Below are 17,770 nucleotides of genomic sequence, written 5' to 3'. Positions count from 1 at the left end.
TTGGACTTGAGTTACAGTTGCCTGTCTACTGTTGTGTGGAGAATCTTAGTGTTTCCACTTTCCCTGGAGCAGCTGTGCTCAGACAAGAGATGGCCTGGGGTTTGCTTGTTAGTTGGTGCTAAGGATTAAGCCCCAAGGTTCAATCTCCACGTCTCCACCCTTAGCATTCACTAGCTTAGTGTGTCTTAGTCACACTTCTGTTGCTTCACTTCTGTGAAGGGACACCAACAACTTATAAAACATTTTATTTGTGGGTTCACAGTCCATGAACATCATGGTGGGGAGCATGGCAGCAGGCAGACAGTCACAGTGCTGGAATGGGAGCTGAGAGCTGCCATGATGAGACATGAACAGGAGGCAGAGGGAGACGGAGCTACTGGGATGGCATAGGCTTCTAAAGTCTTCTAAAGCACACCCCCCTCAAGCACATCTCCTCCAACAAGGCCATGGTCACCAAACAGTCCCACCACCTGGGACCAAGCATTCAAACACACAACCCTATGTGGGGCATCTCATTCAAACCAACTAACAAAACAGCTTATACTTCTAATCAAACTAACATGGGATATAGGAATATATGTCATTATTTTATGAGCCAACAAGAAAACACAAAGTATTCACTGTAAAAGTCTATTGATTTGGGGCTGGAGAGATGGCTCAGCAGTTAAGAGCACTGACTGCTCTTCCAAAGGTCCTGAGTTCAATTCCCAACACCCACATGGTAATTCCAATCATCTGTAATGAGATTTGGTGTCCTCTTCTGGCCTGCAGGTAGATATTTAGGCAAAACACTGAATACATAATAAATAAATCTTTAAAAAAAAAAAAGTCCATTGATCCTAAGATGCCTCGAGTCTCCCAAGGTATTAACAGTTTATTTTTTTTTTAAGATTTATTTTATTATGTATACAGTATTCCCAGTATTCTGTCTGCATGTATGCCTGGAGCCAGAAGACAGCACCTGATCTCACTACACATGGTTTTGAGCCACTATGTGGTTGCCGGAAATTGAACTCAGGACCTTTAGAAGAGCAAGCAGTGCTCTTAACCACTGAGCCATCTCTCCAGCCCCCTTAACAGTTTATTTTTGAAGCACATTTTATAATCAATGAAATGATCGTTTCTCCTTCAAATCTTGGTTCTTTAAATCAGGATTTAATAGGAATAAAAGGCCAAGTGGGAAGCATCCTGACAGGCCTCAAGTCTTCCTCTGAGTGGGATGGCCACCTCCCACTGCCCGCCCATCTATTGCTATGCCAGTGTGGTGGTTTGAAAGAAAATGGCTCCCAAAATGAATGGCACTATTAGGAGGTGTGGTCTTGTTGGAGGAAATGTGTCACTATGGGAGTAGGCTTTGAGGTCTTCTATGTTCAAGCTACCCCTAGGGAGACAGATTACTTCCTGTTGCCTGCAAGATGTAGAACTCTGTTATTTCTCCAGTACTACATCTACCCACATGCCACCATTTCTACCATGATAATGGGCTGAACCTATGAAACTGTAATGTGTTCCTTTATAGGAATTGCCGTGGTCATAGCAATAGAAACCCTAACTAAACGGACAGTTTTCAAGTTATCCAGGCCATGCCTTGGAATCCTTTTTATAGAGGCAAGATAAACCACTGCAAGCCAGACCCATAATTCTTTTTTATAGCAGAATTAGCACTTTATTGTCTGACATCCACAGTGGAAGGGGGCATCCAAGTAAACAGACAAGGACAGAGAGGGCGCCTTTCACACCTGGAACTCTGAGCAGACAGCCACGCCATTGCCTCTGCGGTAGACAGGACCTGAAGTCTGGGGTGGGGAAAGACAGAGGACAGCAAGAGAGGGAAGCTCCAGCCATGTCCTCCACGTCCTCTCTTCAACCCGATGGCCCATGGCAGTAGAGCTGTAGATCTGTTCAAGGCTGGGTTGGAGCAAGCTTAGTGGTAGCCCATCAGCCACCCACCCTCCTAACTCCTGTCTTGCTCTGTAGGCAGCTGTGTGCAGTTTTGGGGATGAGGGAAGAGAGATCTTGATCCCTAGGTCTGGGGAGGAGGGTGAGGACAGAAAAGCAAGGTTTGAGGGACCCCCATCTTACATGGGGAGCTCACTGCAGAGCAGTCTCCAGGTCCTTTCCTCTAGAGCTCCGCACCTCAGCTAGAGACATGGCGCTCTGCAGCTGGTGAGCTGTAGGATGCCCTCTCTCATCACCACAGCCGCTCCTTGTCTGAAATGTGAAGATGGTGAATGCTCTCAAGCTTGGCTTCTTGCCAACAGGCTCGATTTGCCATCCCTGTTCAAATCAGACACCAGTGAGCCTTGCACACGTGACATGCTCTTGAGCATGCTGGCTTCACTGTAGTCACTCTGTCCCTGCCGTGTCACACTTCTGTCAGTGCTAGAGCTCACTGGAGTTCTCCATAGCCAACACGCTGCCCAAAGCATAGCAGGCAATGTCCAGCTGGCAGGATTTGTGCCAGCTCCACCATCTCAATTGTCCCATTCAAGTTCTAGACACATCTGCGTGACCTCCCTCATCTCCCCCAGTTTTCACTCTTTGGTACGTGCCAGGGCCTCTTCCTACCTTTATCCTCCACAGAGCCATTTGTGCCTGGGCCAGAGTGCTTTAGGTTTTCTGGGAGCTGGGATGTGGTGCAGGTACGGGGACTGAAGCTGCTGTGGCCAAAGATCTCAGGAGGTTCACTACTGCATGGCACGGCTCAGCTCTGGCACTTCCAGGACTGTGATTTTGAGACGATAATAGCCAAGCACTCTGACACCATTATCCAGCCACTTCCCACCCCACCAGGTTATCTTCCCCAGAGCCTCCAAGCAGTATTATGAGAAGATGTAGAGATTAGTCATTTCCTCTAACCCAGCTAAGACAGCTCCCTTAAGCTGCCTGACCGCGGGAGGTTCCGTTAAAGCAGAGCAGCTGGAGAGGACTTAGCCCTTTAATGCCAGCAGCTGTATCTCCAGTGTGGCTGCTTTGCTGAGGAGCTGGATGCCATCCAGCAGCATCAGGCATTTAGCCCTAGTCAGTGCACATTAGCCCAGGAGGGAGAGCAGCCAGCTCCCTGGGAGGAAAGGAGGTGCTCCCTTTAAGCATCTTCACCCCCAGGCTTTGCATTACAAAGGGGGAGAGAAATCCCAGCCCCTTTGCATCTCCTAGCATACTGTCTCACAGGCAGAGTGCGTCCTCTGTGTAGGAATGACCCACCTGAGGACAAAGCCACTTGTTAGTTTTGACAACAGGAAGACCTTGGACCATTAAGCACACTGACTGCTTATGCTTGAAGCTCATTTCCCCATCTCTAAGGTCTAATGAATTCTTCTGATGCCAGGCATTCACACATGTGGACACAACAGACTGAGGACTTTGTGGAGAGCACCAGGCCCCAGGGTTGATGAGGGGGAAAGCTGAGCAACCCTCAGAAAGCCCTGGCACAGCACAGGCTGCTGGAGAGAGCACTCCAAGATGTCTTACTCAAAGCCAGATGGTAAACATGAGTCGGAGTGCGAGCTAATGCCACTCAGAGGGAATGCCAAAGAGCTAATCCGCTGGCTGACAGCGTGGCTCACACTTGTCTGGCTTTGGCTTTCAGCTTCATAGCACAGAGGCCACGCACGGGTGGCCTGAGAACAGACCAGCACCAGGACCAACCTCACGTGCGCATACCTGTTCATTCTCCTAGACAGAAAACAGCCCAGGACTACCAAGTTCAAGTCCTCCACTCTGCCGAGCAATACCCCAACCAGTACGAAATCTGTCCCCATCCTCTGTCCCTACAGTATGAGCTCACCCCTTGAGAATGCTGAACTATATCCACATACAGTTAGCAGTGTCTTGACTCTAGCTAGATTGGGTGTGACTTACAAAGCATCTCTTTGGCTCAGGAATGAGACCTAGTTCTTACAATCCTAAGAAAGGAAAATTCTGAAATATAAATGATCGCTGGCCACTTCTCACTACAGCTTTTTGTCTATTTAATGTGCATGGGTGCTTTATTTGCAAGTATGTCTGTGTACTACATGTTCCTGTTGCCCTTGGAGACCCCAGAAACTGAAGTTACAGTTTTAAGCCATTGTGTAGATCCTTGGAATGGATCCTCTGGAAGAGCAGCCAGTTTTGTTTGTTTGTTCTTGTTTTGTTTTTTTGTAGTTTGTTTCGGGCAGTTCTGAGGTTTGAACCACTGAGGTCTCACACATGCTAGTCAAGCACTCTTTCACTGAGTTATATACCCCAGTCCTGTTCCTTAATTTTAAATTTTGAGACATGGTCTCACTAAGTTACCTGGGCTGGTTGACCCAGAACTCACAATCTCAGTCAAGCCGTGAAATAGCCAAGGTTCCTACATTGCTAGAATCCTAAACTTATGCCACCAAGCCCTTTGCTCATTTACTATTTGACCATTTGAAGATACAAATAATACTGGACCTAAGTACAGGCAACTTACACTATCAGGTATTAAATACCATTAGCAAGACTCTGTTAATAAGAAGTGTGCAATGGCATCCACAATTGCTGACATGAGACTAAGAGATGGAATTCCCAGGTAAACTATAGTTTGTAGGCATTTGGGTCAAATCATCTCACTGAACTTACCAACTGAGACACAGAACCCATACCTTCTGCCCTCACACAGCATGCTGAGGTCAAGTCACAGGACACAAATGGGGTAAATCACTATACTAAGTTTCCTAGAGTCTTGGAGAGGGCTCAGCAGTTAAAAGTGCTTGCTGCTATTGCAGAGACCAAGGTTTCATTCCCAGTTCCCACAATCATCTGCAGCCCCATTTGCAGGGGATCTGATATCCTCTCCTGGCCTCAGCGGGCAGCTGCATGCACTTAGTGCATATATATGCATACAGGTCAACATTCAAAACACAATGCAAAAAAACTTAAAGAAAGTACTTCGTAAGTCCTAGAGATCTTAAGGAGACTCTGTCCTTAATTTCAGCAGGAAGATGAGCAGGAATAACCAGCAAGTGCCTCACCCGAAGCCTACATGTCCACTTGTATCTGAGTCAGGATGGCCAACTGTGTGGGGGAGAGCAGTGCAGGATAAAAACAAAATGAGGGCTAGGGATTTGGTTCAGTTGACAGAGTGACTGCCTAGCTTGTACACACAGGAAACCCCAGGCTTGAGCCCTCATTCCATATAAACTGGTGTGGTGGTACACAGCTGTAATCCCAGCCTTCTGGACACAGAGGCAGGATGATTCCAAGTTCAAGGTCATCCTCAGCTACAGTGCAAGTTTTGAGACCAGCATGAGGTATGCGAGCTACTAACTCAAAATCAAAAATAAACAAAACCCAAACAAGTCCCCACTTCCAACCATGAGTCCCCAAAGTGGCCTTTTTTCCCATCCTACATGACCAGAGGACAAAGCTCTTACACACTACAAGGTTATTACTGGTGACTTTGGCTGTCTTCTATCCGACTTCTTGAATAGAAACCATCAACAAATACAGCTCTGAGAATCAAGGTCTGAGTTACATAAGCCAGGGAGCTCCTGGCCTGGCATCTTCCATTGTTTACAAAACATACCAGTTACAGGAAGCATATTTAAAAACTTTACCAAGTTCTTAGGTTAAGTGGTCATTCTCCAAACTCTGTGTACACTAAAAGCATAATGCTAATAGGCCCAGCTCCACAGGCTTAAGTTTTCTCTGAATCCTAACAATGGCTAAAGCTGAGTCATCATCAAGACCATATTAAAGTTCATTGGTTGAGAACCTACTGTGTGAGTTGAGCTGACTGTGATCACATTCACTTCTCAAACCTGGACTTCCACAATAGCTCTTTCCCATTCGTGTTGAAAGCCCTAGAAAAAATAATGCACCATTAAGAACACCACTGTTTTCCAAACAGAACAATACACCCCAAACGGACACTGTATGTGTAGAATAATGTATGCAGCCACACACATATGCATGGGTACAAGAGCCCACACTGGGCACATTGTATATGTAAAATAATGTATGCAGCCACACACATATGCATGGGTACAACAGGACACATTGTATATGTAGAATAATGTATGAGGCTATGCACATATGCATGGGTACAACAGCCCACACGGGGCACATTGTATATGTAGAATAATGTATGAAGCTATGCACATAGGCATGGGTACAAGAGCTACTCGCATTTGTGGCTTCACTTTGTGCAGTTTCAATTCTCTAGTCATCCATGACCCAAAAATATCAAATGGAAAATGCCACAAATAAACAACTTAAAACAGGTTTTAAGCTGTGTCTATTGTGAGTAAGCATGATGGCTTCTTCATGCCAATGCTGCTGTCCTCCCTGGAACATGAACTGCTCTCTGCGCACCTAGGCACATCATATACACTATCTGCCTGTTAACCACTCAGTGATCAGACTGATCCATCATGGTATCACAGTGCTTGTGTTCAACTCTTACTTTACTGAATAATGACCTCAAGACTCAAGAGTACAATACTAACACAACAAAGAGAAGCCATAAAGTGCTTCCTTTAATAGCACAAGACACACAGCACACGGCTATGCCAGCACTTGAGAGCAAGATCTCTGAGTTCCAAGCCAGCTAGAACTACATAGAGACCCTGCCTCCCCATACCCCACCCAAAAAAAGGAGATAGAGGAGGAGAAAGAAAAAGAGCAAGTCGTTATGCTCCTGCCTGTCATTTGGGGCTGCCTAATAATTTTGGCATGAAGAAATTAAGAACCCTTTCTTTGCATTGGCACATTTTTAGTTTGCTGCCAAAAATGACTTTCTTCTCCAGCAAATCAGTTACCCACCCTAATGGTAAGAAAACCCAGTGCTTTCTGTTCATAGAGATGGTAAATTCACCCTTTACTTTTTTCAGGCAGGCTTACTATGCAACTCTGGCTGGCCTGGAAATCAGAGACCTACCTGCCTCTGCCTCTTGTCTACCGGAATTAAAGATGTAAGTCACCACACCCAACACAAATTCAACCTTACTGCTTGTTGAGACAGTCTCTCTACAGATCAGGTTGGCCTACCTGCCTCTGCTTCCGAGTGCTGGGATTAAAGGTGTGTGCCACCACCAAGCCCAGATACAAATTCATTTTAAGAAGACATGGTTAAACACCCAGCAATGAACACAAATTGTTGCTATCAGTCAAACCAGGAGTTGTGCATAAAGTGAGCTCTAAGATTTAAAGGTTCCGTTAGCTGTGGTATGGTAGCGTGTCTATAGTTAGAGGAGCGGGAATGCTAGAGCAGCCTGGTCTACACAGCAAGCCCAAGGGATATAGAGTGCCACACTGCCTCCAAAATAAACACAAACAACAATTCACAGTTTTAGCATCAAAGTTGAAGTAACTCTAGGCCAGCCTGGGCCACAGTGAGACATGGTCTAAAACAAGACGGACAAAGAGGCAGCATGAGAAAGGGTTAGACACAAAAGGAAGGGTCCAGCCCCTTCAAAGCACTGGATCCTTTCATTAAAAAGGCCCTTACTAGTCGACCTGTTAGACGTGAGGCAGTGCTGAAGCTGAAAGTAGGTACACTCCCTTTGCTAGAAATCAAAATTATTTTCATGGCCAAGGTCCTCTGGCTTAGCTCAAAACCTGAGCAACTGGCTGCCAACAATTGACACACAAAACCATTTTCTTTTTCATTAACGGGCCATCAATTCCTGCATAGGGTGGTCTTGCCTTCAGTACACAATCCATTGCTTCTTCTACATTAGTGACTTCAAGTGTGCCTTGGAGGGATGCTACAGAAGAGCAAACGTGCAAAGACAGAAGAAAAGAGGTACCATCTAGGACAAAGTTTAAAAAAAAAAAGCCTAGCAGGCACATGTGAGGAGGGAGTCTGGGAGATGGGACCCATCTTCTGTCAATTTGCTGAGGCAGATGGGCCCTGCTGTGAGAGCTGCCCCCTCCTGGGAAAAAAGCCAGTAGGTTGCCTCCTCTCTCCACTGTTACATATTAAGCCTGGACTGTTTGCGTTCAATCTTGGATACATTCTGTTCAGAGCTTCAGAGTTCTAGGAGCAGGTGCCCTCAGTTAATCAGCCCAGCTCACTCCAGAGTCACTTCCAGCAGGGAAGCAGGCTCCAGGCAGCCAGCCAGCCGTAATTTTTTTCTCTAAATCTGCACCATTCTGATCCCTAAAGACTAGTTTTAAAAGTTTATTTATTTATTTTTTTGTCTAAAATGCTTTCTTCAAACAAGAAGATAACAAATCTAGGACTTCAGTTTAGAAAAACAGACTTAATAAAAAAAAAAAAAAGGAGAAACAAAGACCTACATACAGGCAGACATAAGGTTCAGGTGGGAAATAGAGATGAACAAACTCAAAACACTTTAAGGGAAGACATTTTCTGAAAGGTGCTGAAGGTTACTTTACCATCCTGCACAAGAAAACCAACATCACATTCATTTCGCAAAACTATTTATTTTTTTCACATCATATTCCAAATATATGTCTTACAGATAAGAGTTAGTATTGAGTCAGAAAACATCCCAGAGAAGGAAGCCATTTAGACACTGGAAAAATGCTAATCAAAAAGCCAACATTCACATACATGTGTCTGCTTCCCGGGAGAAGCGCACCTCCCAAAGTGCAAAGACAGAAGCAACTAGCTTCTTTGTCATATGAAAATGTTGACAGTCTTCTGAATTGTTAGCTTACTACACACCGACTTTTAAAATAAAACAAGAGGGTCAGTCACCAAAATGCATTTAGCTTTAGATCAATCTAGCTCTGACTCCAAGCAACTCCAAAAGTCCAGTGAGAAGCTGACTAGAGACTACGAGATGCAGGACTGCAGATTACACTGCGCACTGTCTACGACACAGACCTAAGAACCCAAATGGAGTGAGCATACTCAAGTCGGTGCCTATCAACCCCATTGAGGGCTCCATGCCACTGCTCAGTTGCTAAAGGAGCACAGGGACTGGGCTCTGAGGGGGGCCTTCCTGCAGCTTCAGTCCAGCTCTTTGTCCTGTTCTGCAACTTCTTGTCCTGAGACAACTCAGTTTTACCCACGAGGTAGGATTTCTGTCATTGTCTAAGTGACACTAAAGGAAAGTCATTTTATGAGCAGTATTTTGGCTTTAAGCCAAAGGGTTACTCCCCACCCCCGCCAGAGTCAAAAGCAATACCCATTACCCTTCCAGCCCGGTAAAGATCTCCTATTTGAAAGCTCCCAACAACTAGTACAGGTGCTGCTGAGTCACCAGAGGAACAGGAGCTATATAATAAGAAACTCATGCACATTAAACTTTATTTAAAGCCTAAAAAAGGCTAAAATACTAATAAAAAGGAGGCTGCGGAATAAACACATGTGTCCTGTGGTCAGTAAATGCTGGGACACCAGGCAGAAATGGCTTTACTTGAGGTACGGAGCAGGGAAAAATTTGCCTTGTTGACCTAAGTTGGTGGCAGACTTGCTTTTGTTCCCAAATCTAAAAACAAAACAAAACAACAAATTAGAGAGAATGAACCAGAAGTATTCTACAGGGCCAGTGAGATGGTGCCATGAGGAAAGACGTTCTATATAAACATGGAGACTTCAGCTAGATCCCTGGAGCCCAGATAAAGGCGCAAGGGAAAAACCAGCTCCACAGAGTTGCCCTCCACATGGGTGCCATGGTACACATACCCACACATATATCACGCACACAAATACACATTTTTAAAAAAAAGTATTCTACAAAAAAATATTGAATAATTATAATGTTACAGAAAACTTCTAAGAGCTATTTAAAGGTGCTATTGATCACCCAATATGATGGCTCACAGTGGAGAGCTTCATTCAGTCTCTACAGGAAGTTTCCTTTAACATCTGGTTACTTCTAGTTCAATTATTCTTTTTGTCTGTCTGTTTCTATCTATTTTAGATAAGGCCTTACTATATCCATCCATCCATCCATCCATCCATCCATCCATCCATCCATCCATCCATCCATCCATTTTAAATAAGGCCTTACTATATAGCCCTGGCTGGCCTTGGACTCATGGCAAATCTCCTGTATCAGTCTCCTGAATTCTAGGGCTGTTGAGACTGCCTGCTCAATTCCTAGGAATCACACAGTAGGAGAGAGCTGACTCCTACAGAGTATGCTGCTGTAGCTCATACATGAGGGTACATGTATACACACACACACACACACACACACACACACACACACACACTTCTGCATACCTGGGAGTGCTCTTGGAGAGGTTGTACAATCTCTGTGACAGTGAACTTGATAAAGGAGTCTTGACAAGTTGAAATTCAGGAGTGGTCACAGGCCCCAGTAAGCTCACTTCAAGTAAAATTCAGATACATTTTTAAGAGAAAGGGGGAAAATAAAGTACCTGCCAAGATGGATGTTTACACTGACTACCTTCTGAAGGTTGGAGACTGGACATCTAGCAGTTTCACAGGCCCCTTTAGCCCTTGTTTTGTAACTCATTCCTGAATCTTTTGAACTATGCAAACAACTACTCAATGAATAGCTGACATTCACTTCCTGATTCAGACCATTCTCAAGTATCAAACTTCATACATCTAACATCTGAACACTTGAAATTTACACATGTAAGAAGAAACAAAACACTTTTCTTAAAAAGAATCTTTTAATATGTCTATGTGATAGGAATAAAATGATTCTACTCCATAAATGGCATAAGAATCTAATGGGAAGTCAGGGAGATGGCTCAGGGGCAAAGGCACTTGCCGCCAATCCTGATGACCTACCTGGCCTTGATCCCTAAACTCACGTGGTGAGAGGAGAGAACCAGTTCCCTCAAGTTGTCCTCTGATCCCCATAAAACATACCATGGCATATACTCCCACAAACATAAAAATAAATAAAATGTAATGACAATTTTCAAAAAATAAAATTGAGGGCTGGAGAGATGGCTCAGCGGTTAAGAGCATTGCCTGCTCTTCCAGAGGTCCTGAGTTCAATTCCCAGCAACCACATGGTGGCTCACAGCCATCTGTAATGAGGTCTGGTGCCCTCTTCTGGCCTGCACACAACACACAGACAGAATATTGTATACATAATAAATAAATATTTAAAAAAAAATAAAATTGATCAGTAAAACATTCCAACAAACCTAAAACGGGAAATAACCCTTGGGGTATATTCATGGTACTGGATGTAGTACTGATTTTAGCTGTGAAAAACTGTTGGAATTTTCAAGATAAATATAATGGTGGTGGGTGGCTGATTAGAGAAATTGGGAAAGGGGTCTCATGTAACCCAGAATGGCCCCGAACTCAAAAATGTAGCGGAGAATGACTTTGTATCCTCCTGCCTTTACTTTCCAAGTGTTGGGATTTTGAAGGTGCTCATTACTTCACCCAGTCCCGTATATTCCAAAAAGCTGGAGCAACTCAGGGAAATGGGCACATGGCCAAAGCCCTGAAAAAGCAAGCACAGTGTAGAACTGACCTTTAATGTCTGGTGTCCGTGGTGTTGAGTTTCCATTGCCACGCTGGATGTCAATGTTCTCTTGTTCCACCATCATGAACTGATTCCAGTACTCCAGGGGCAGAGAAAGCAGGCGCTCCACCACCTAACGGGCAGCAAAGTCAAGGCTTACTTCATGTATTCCTTCTTGTTATGTTTCACTCTGCAGGACAGACTGACCTAGAACTTGAAATGTAGACCAGGCTGGCCTCCAGCTTGTGACAATCCTCCTGGCACAGCCTACCAGTGCATGTGCCCAGCATGCAAGGCTTACCTTTTTGCCATCATGCCAAGCTAGTGCATTACAAAAGCTTGGATTTTATGTACCTCTGTATATGCTTGTGTGTGTGTGTGTGTGTGTGTGTGTGTGTGCGCGCGCGCACCCCTACCTTGAGCTGACGTTTGATGTCCTGGAACATTGTCACTGGGTCTGGATTAGGCACAGTATGGGCAACTATTGTAGGGCCAAAGACTTTAGCTAGATTGGCAATATCCATCTTAGTATCTGGACTCTGAGCCACTCTAAACAAACAAACAAACAAAGTTAAAAATGTATTATTCCCTTAAATATAACCAACTTATAACTTTTGTATAAGAACATTCAGTCCACACTTCCCAGGGCCCACATCATCTTCTCTGAACTCCCAAGACAAGTTCCTGCTGTGCTGACCTCTGCAGGTGGATCATGAGGAAGGCTAATGTGTCCCTGTTGGCCTGGGGCAGCTCACTGACAGCCTGGTACATGGCGGCTGTGCTGTTGTCTTCATCTGTTATCTCTGTAATGAAAAGAAAGCACTAAGAAGACCAGACTCTTCCCCTTGACAGCAGCTTCCAAGTTATCGACCACAAAGGTTCATCTATACACCGAGTTTCTGAAACTTCTGAGAGGTTCATGACAGCATCAGACTCCAGTTTCATTAACAAGCAGGACACTGGCCAGCAGTTCAATATGAGAAGCCAGAACTTCCTAAAAAAATCACCACTGCTGTAAGAGAAAGCAGCTGGCAACTTATTTGCTGGAAAGACATGCAACCGCAGTGCTAACCATCAATAAGGAATTCATTCACTCGACATTTAAGGGCCTACTATATACCAGGTGCTATTTTATTTTATTTTTGGTTTTTCAAGACAGGGTTTCTCTGTAGCTTTGGAGCCTGTCTTGGAACAAGCTCTGTAGACCAGGCTGGCCTCGAACTCACAGAGATCCACCTGCCTCTGCCTCCCGAGTGCTGGGATTAAAGGCATGCCATGGTGAGCGCATGCCACCAGTGCCCGGCTACCAGGTGCTATTTTAAATGTGAGGCTAAAGCAAACCAAAAAGGGGCCTTGTTTCATGGAATAAACAGTGTGCTGGAAGAGTTGGTCAAAAAAGAAAGAAACAAGCAGCAGATCATGTGTCGGGCAGTGATACGTGAGATAAAGAAAAGAAGGCAAGCAGGATGCTGGAAGGCAGGGTTTGTTTAGTTTTTGTAACTGAGTCTCAGGCAATCTAGTGTCAAACTCACCATGCACCCAAAGCTGGTCTCAATCCTGCCCCCCTCCCACATGCTGGGATTACTATGTCATCAAACCTGGCTTAGGAAAGGTGTTTCTGAGGAAACTGGGGGAGGGAGGGCGGAATTAAGGTTACAGAGACACCTAAAGAGAAACTGCTGGGGCTAAAACTATAACAAACGTGAAGGACTTGAGGTAGGAATATGCTAAGAAATCCAGGACTCCAGGGTTCAAAAAGAGGAAGGAAAGTATAATGGAAAATGATACTGGAGGCATAACCAGGAGGCAAGTCATAGAGGGTCTTCTTAACCATGTTAAGGATGAGTTCAGTCTAAAACTGATAGGAAAGCTGGGCATGGTGATACACGCCTTTAATGCCAGCAAAGTAATAAGATAAAATAAAAAACCAAAGTAATAAGATAAAATAAAATGAAAATAACAGATAGACGAGAAAGGGACAATAATTAACTTAGAGTATAAAAGGGCCATGCCAGCTCCTATATAAAGGTTACCTGGTAGAGGGCACAGACAGACAGGACAATCTCTTAGCATGTTCTTAGCATATTCCAGGGACAGTTAAGTCCCATGACTTGTGATAAATATCAAATTTAAGGTGTATTTACAGGTTACCAATAAGATTTGTGGTGGAAAAGGAATTAAAGATGGTTCTGAGCTTAAAAGGACAACCTAAAACTTGACTGAAAAACAAGGAGCAACAAGAAAACACCTATTAAGTCCTATTTAGTTTAATTCTTCCCCTTATTTTTATGTGCATGGGTGCTTTGCCTACATGTAAGCCTGAGCACTACAATGCACGTCATACCCAAAGAGGCCAAAAGAGGGCGTCAGATTCCCCTGGACTGGAGTTACAGGTGCTATCACGTGGATGCTGAGAATCAAACCCAGGTTCTCTACAAGAGCAGCCAGTGCTTAGCCACTGAGTCATCTCTTATACAGTCATTCACCCACCAACTACATGAGCACCAACTACATCCCAGGCACTGAAAACTGTGTGAACAAAGCTCGGCTCTGGAATCACAGTCAGGAGTGAAGATCTGCCCTCACCTGCTGCCTCCATAAAGGCTCTGCTTAGCCAAGAGGTCAAAAGGGGCTCTTTGAGGTTTCGGAGGAAGTCTTTCAGGAGGCTACAGATGGCATGGATATCATCCACTTTGCTGAGCAGGGGTACAGTTTTCACTTTGAGGAATTTCTCTTTCAGCTCTTTTACTGTCCGGTCACAACCCGAGATCCTGTATAAGCCTGCCTATTATAAAAGACAACAGTTAGGAACTCCCAAACTACTAACACAAATAGCAAGCTTACCTGTCAGGAGTCCACTCTTACCTCAGTCAGGCCTCGCTGCTCAATCTCATTCACACAGCTGACAATAATTGCAGGGATCATTGGAGAAGTCTGGGACACAAAATCTGCCAACATTCCCTGGAAAAAACAATCTTTATTATTTACACCACGGAGACAAAGAGAGGAAGACCATCTGCAAAGAGTTGCTATTAAACACAAGGAAATTATATCAGTTTTTGAATTCCTATTCTCAAAGTACACTTTAAAATAGTCTTGGGGGCTGTCTTAATCAAGATTTCTATTGCTATTAAGAGACACCATGACTACAGCAACTCTTTTATTTTGGGGGGGGGATGTTTTGAGACAGGGTTTCTCTGTAGCTTAGGAGCCTGTCCTAGAACGTGCTCTTGTATATTAGGCTGCCTCAAATTTACAGATATCTCCCTGCCTCTGCCTCCCGAGTGCTGGGATTAAAGGCCACCACTGCCTGGCTGACCATAGCAACTCTTATAAAAGGAAAACATTTAATTGATGTGGTATCTTACAGGTTCAGAGGTCTAGTCCATTATCATCATTGTGGAAGCATTGCAGTGTGCAGGCAAACATGATGCTGGCTACATCATGATATACAGGCCACAGGAAATGGTCTGTCTCACTGGGCATGACTTGAGCATATATGAGACCTCAAAGTCTGCCTCCAGTGACAGACTTCCTCCAACAAAACCGCATCTACTACAACAAGGCCACACCTCCAAAGAGCGTCACTCCCTTTGGGGGGGTATTTTCTTTTAAACCACCACAAGGGCTGAGAGATGGTTCAGCAGCTAAGAGCAACTGGAAGCAACTGTCTTCCAGAGGACCTGAGCTTACTTCCCAGCACCCCTATACCAGGTGGCACACAACCACCTATAACTCTAGCTCCAGGAGAATCTGACATCTCTGGCCTCCAGGGTACCTGAACTCAGGTGCACATACTCCACCCCACACATAGTTTAAATAATAATAAAATTTTAAAATACTCTCATAGGGATTGTGTGGCTCAGTTAGCAGAGTGCATGCTGCTTATTGTCTCTTATCTTTGAGTGAAAGAAGAGGAAGTTCTTAGAGTTGGTGGCATTATTACTTGCCCATGAAAAAGTGTGATTTATATAAATCAATAGCACCATGAAGGTAGGAAAGTTAACCAAGACTCTTTGTTTTTGTTTTGAGACAGGATCTCTTGTAGCCGAGGATGGCTTCAAACTTGCTATATAGCTTAGGATGACCTTGAAACTCTGGTCCTCCTACTATCTCTAGAGTGCTGGGATAACAGGCACAAGCCACCATGTCCAGTGTATGAATTGGTAGGGACCAAACATGGGTCCTCAGCAAGAGCAGCAAATGCTCTTAACCATACTTTAATCTTTTACATAAGTGCAATCGTGACTTTGAATGAAGCACACCCCCCAAAAATGCGTACTCTAGCTTTTCTTCTTGAACAGAGCACAGTGAGGAATGTGCTCCTTAACTCGGGGTGCTTTTGGAATGAGCTGACCCCAACGTAAATATGTTTAGACTCCATAAGTAAAATTACCATTTTCCTTTGTTCGGGGAAAACTTGATCCCAATATTTGCCTTACCTACTACATACAGGTAACAAGTCTTTTCCCACTCGCATCTTGGCTTTGCACTCAACGAAATGCAAACCCATTGCATCCAATTATATATCAACATCTAAAGCCAGATATAGAAGGGTCAGCGGTTACTTTATGTGATGATAAAATTTGACTATGTTCTCAAAAACTACTATATGAGAATTATTCGCAGGGAAAAACACAGCCTGGGAAACTTCTAAAGATGAGAAGATGGTGGGTTTGCGTTCAGAATGAGTACAGACAAGACTTCCAGAGCTAACACGGACAATACACAAACTGTACCTTACCAGGAACGGGTTTGACATCGGGCCAGTCTCAAATATTCTTTCTAGTGCTATGGTATTTCATAGTGGGACTGGAGATGTCTGAAGTTTAGAGTCCTCTTGCAGAGGATCCAAGTTCAATTCCCAGTACCCATGTCACATGGCTCATGACTGCCTACAACTCCAGCTAGAGAGGCTTCAGTACTCGAAGACACACATATACATAATAATAAAATAGATCTTTAAAGTAATTTTGCAGTGTATATGTTCTTAATACTAAAATGTTACAGTTTAAAACATATAAACCAGGTGGTGATGGTGCACGCCTTTAATACCAGCACTCAGGAGGCATCAGGTGGATCTCTGTGAGTTCCAGGTCAGCCTCATCTATAAAAAGAGTTCCAGGAAGGCCAGGGATGTTACAAAAGAAACCCTGTCTTAAAAAAAACAAAACAAAAACAATAAAAAAAAAAAAACATGCCTTATGGGCTGGAGAGATGGCTGAGAGGTTAAGAGCACTGACTGATCTTCCAGAGGACCCAGGTTCAATTTCCAGCAACCACATGGTGGCTCACACCACCTGTAATGAGATCTGGTGCCCTCTTTTGACTTGCAGGCATACATGCAGACAAAACACTGTATACATAATAAATAAATAAATCTTAAAAAAAAAAAAAGTCACACATGCACTGCTTATCACCTATGCTAACAAGAGGTGTCCTGATGCTAAAACTCTGCAAGGACACTTGCACCAAAACTGTGGTTTAGAGGCTGGGGAGATGGCTCAGTGGTTAAGAGCACTGGTTGTTCTTCCAGAGGACCTGGGTTCAATTCCTAGCACCCACATGGCAGCTCACAACTGTCTGTAACTCCAGTTCCAGAGGATCCAACACGTTCACACAGACATATATGGAGACAAAACACCAATGCACATAAAGATAAATAAATAAAACACAACTATGGTCATTGTTGGCCAACTGACACAGAACAAAGCTTTCAGTTCATGGACTGGACCTAAATAAATTGATAAAATATTTAAAAAAAATAGGGGCTGGAAAGATGGCTCAGTGGTTAAGAGCACTGACTGCTCTTCTAGAGGACCCAGGTTCAATTCCCAGCACCCACATAGCAGCTCACAACTGTCTGAAGATCCAGTTGCAGGGGATCTGACACCTTCACACCAATGCACATAAAATAAAGTTAAATAAACTATAAAACAAAATTTAAAAAAAATAATAAAATTATTAAAAATAATTTCCTAATTAAGCAATCCAATTTTAAAAAAATAAAACAAGCCAGGCATAGTAGTACATGCCTTTGATCCCAGCACTCTGGAGGCAGATACAGATTTCCAGGTTCAAGAGGAGTTCCAAGACAGCCAGGGCTACACAGAGAAACCCTGTTTTTAAAACTCAGAAGATAAAGAAAGAAAATAAAAAATAATTGGTAAGACCTAAGGATGAGATCGGAGAACTGATGAAATAAGAATGGCTGTGAGTTCACAATTACAGAGTTAAGTGGTAGGAATCAGGAGTTAGCTATAAGAATGTCATTGGACGCCGGGCGGTGGTGGCGCACGCCTTTAATAAAAGCACTTGGGAGGCAGAGGCAGGCGGATCTCTGTGAGTTCGAGACCAGCCTGGTCTACAAGAGCTAGTTCCAG

The 17,770-nt window shown here is 44.0% G+C and overlaps 1 protein-coding gene across 1 annotated transcript in view; it reads right to left on the bottom strand.

Moving 5' to 3' along the window:
- Positions 1-8,409: 8,409 nt before the first annotated feature.
- Positions 8,410-17,770, bottom strand: part of Racgap1 (Rac GTPase activating protein 1) — a 32,848-nt gene continuing 23,487 nt past the window's right edge. Inside the window, exons 10-16 of the mRNA XM_005354030.3 lie at positions 14,253-14,348; positions 13,974-14,172; positions 12,085-12,190; positions 11,804-11,936; positions 11,397-11,520; positions 10,154-10,259; positions 8,410-9,413 (exon numbers count right to left, since the gene is read on the bottom strand). Coding sequence (XP_005354087.1) covers positions 9,338-9,413; positions 10,154-10,259; positions 11,397-11,520; positions 11,804-11,936; positions 12,085-12,190; positions 13,974-14,172; positions 14,253-14,348 — 840 coding nt within the window. The 3' untranslated portion in view covers positions 8,410-9,337. The remainder of the gene's footprint in view (positions 9,414-10,153; positions 10,260-11,396; positions 11,521-11,803; positions 11,937-12,084; positions 12,191-13,973; positions 14,173-14,252; positions 14,349-17,770) is intronic.

This window comes from Microtus ochrogaster, chromosome 15, assembly GCF_000317375.1.
Source record: "Microtus ochrogaster isolate Prairie Vole_2 chromosome 15, MicOch1.0, whole genome shotgun sequence".
NCBI lineage: Eukaryota > Metazoa > Chordata > Mammalia > Rodentia > Cricetidae > Microtus > Microtus ochrogaster.
The sequence above is the reverse complement of the archived record's forward strand: the minus strand, read 5'-3'. Positions and strand labels throughout refer to the sequence as shown.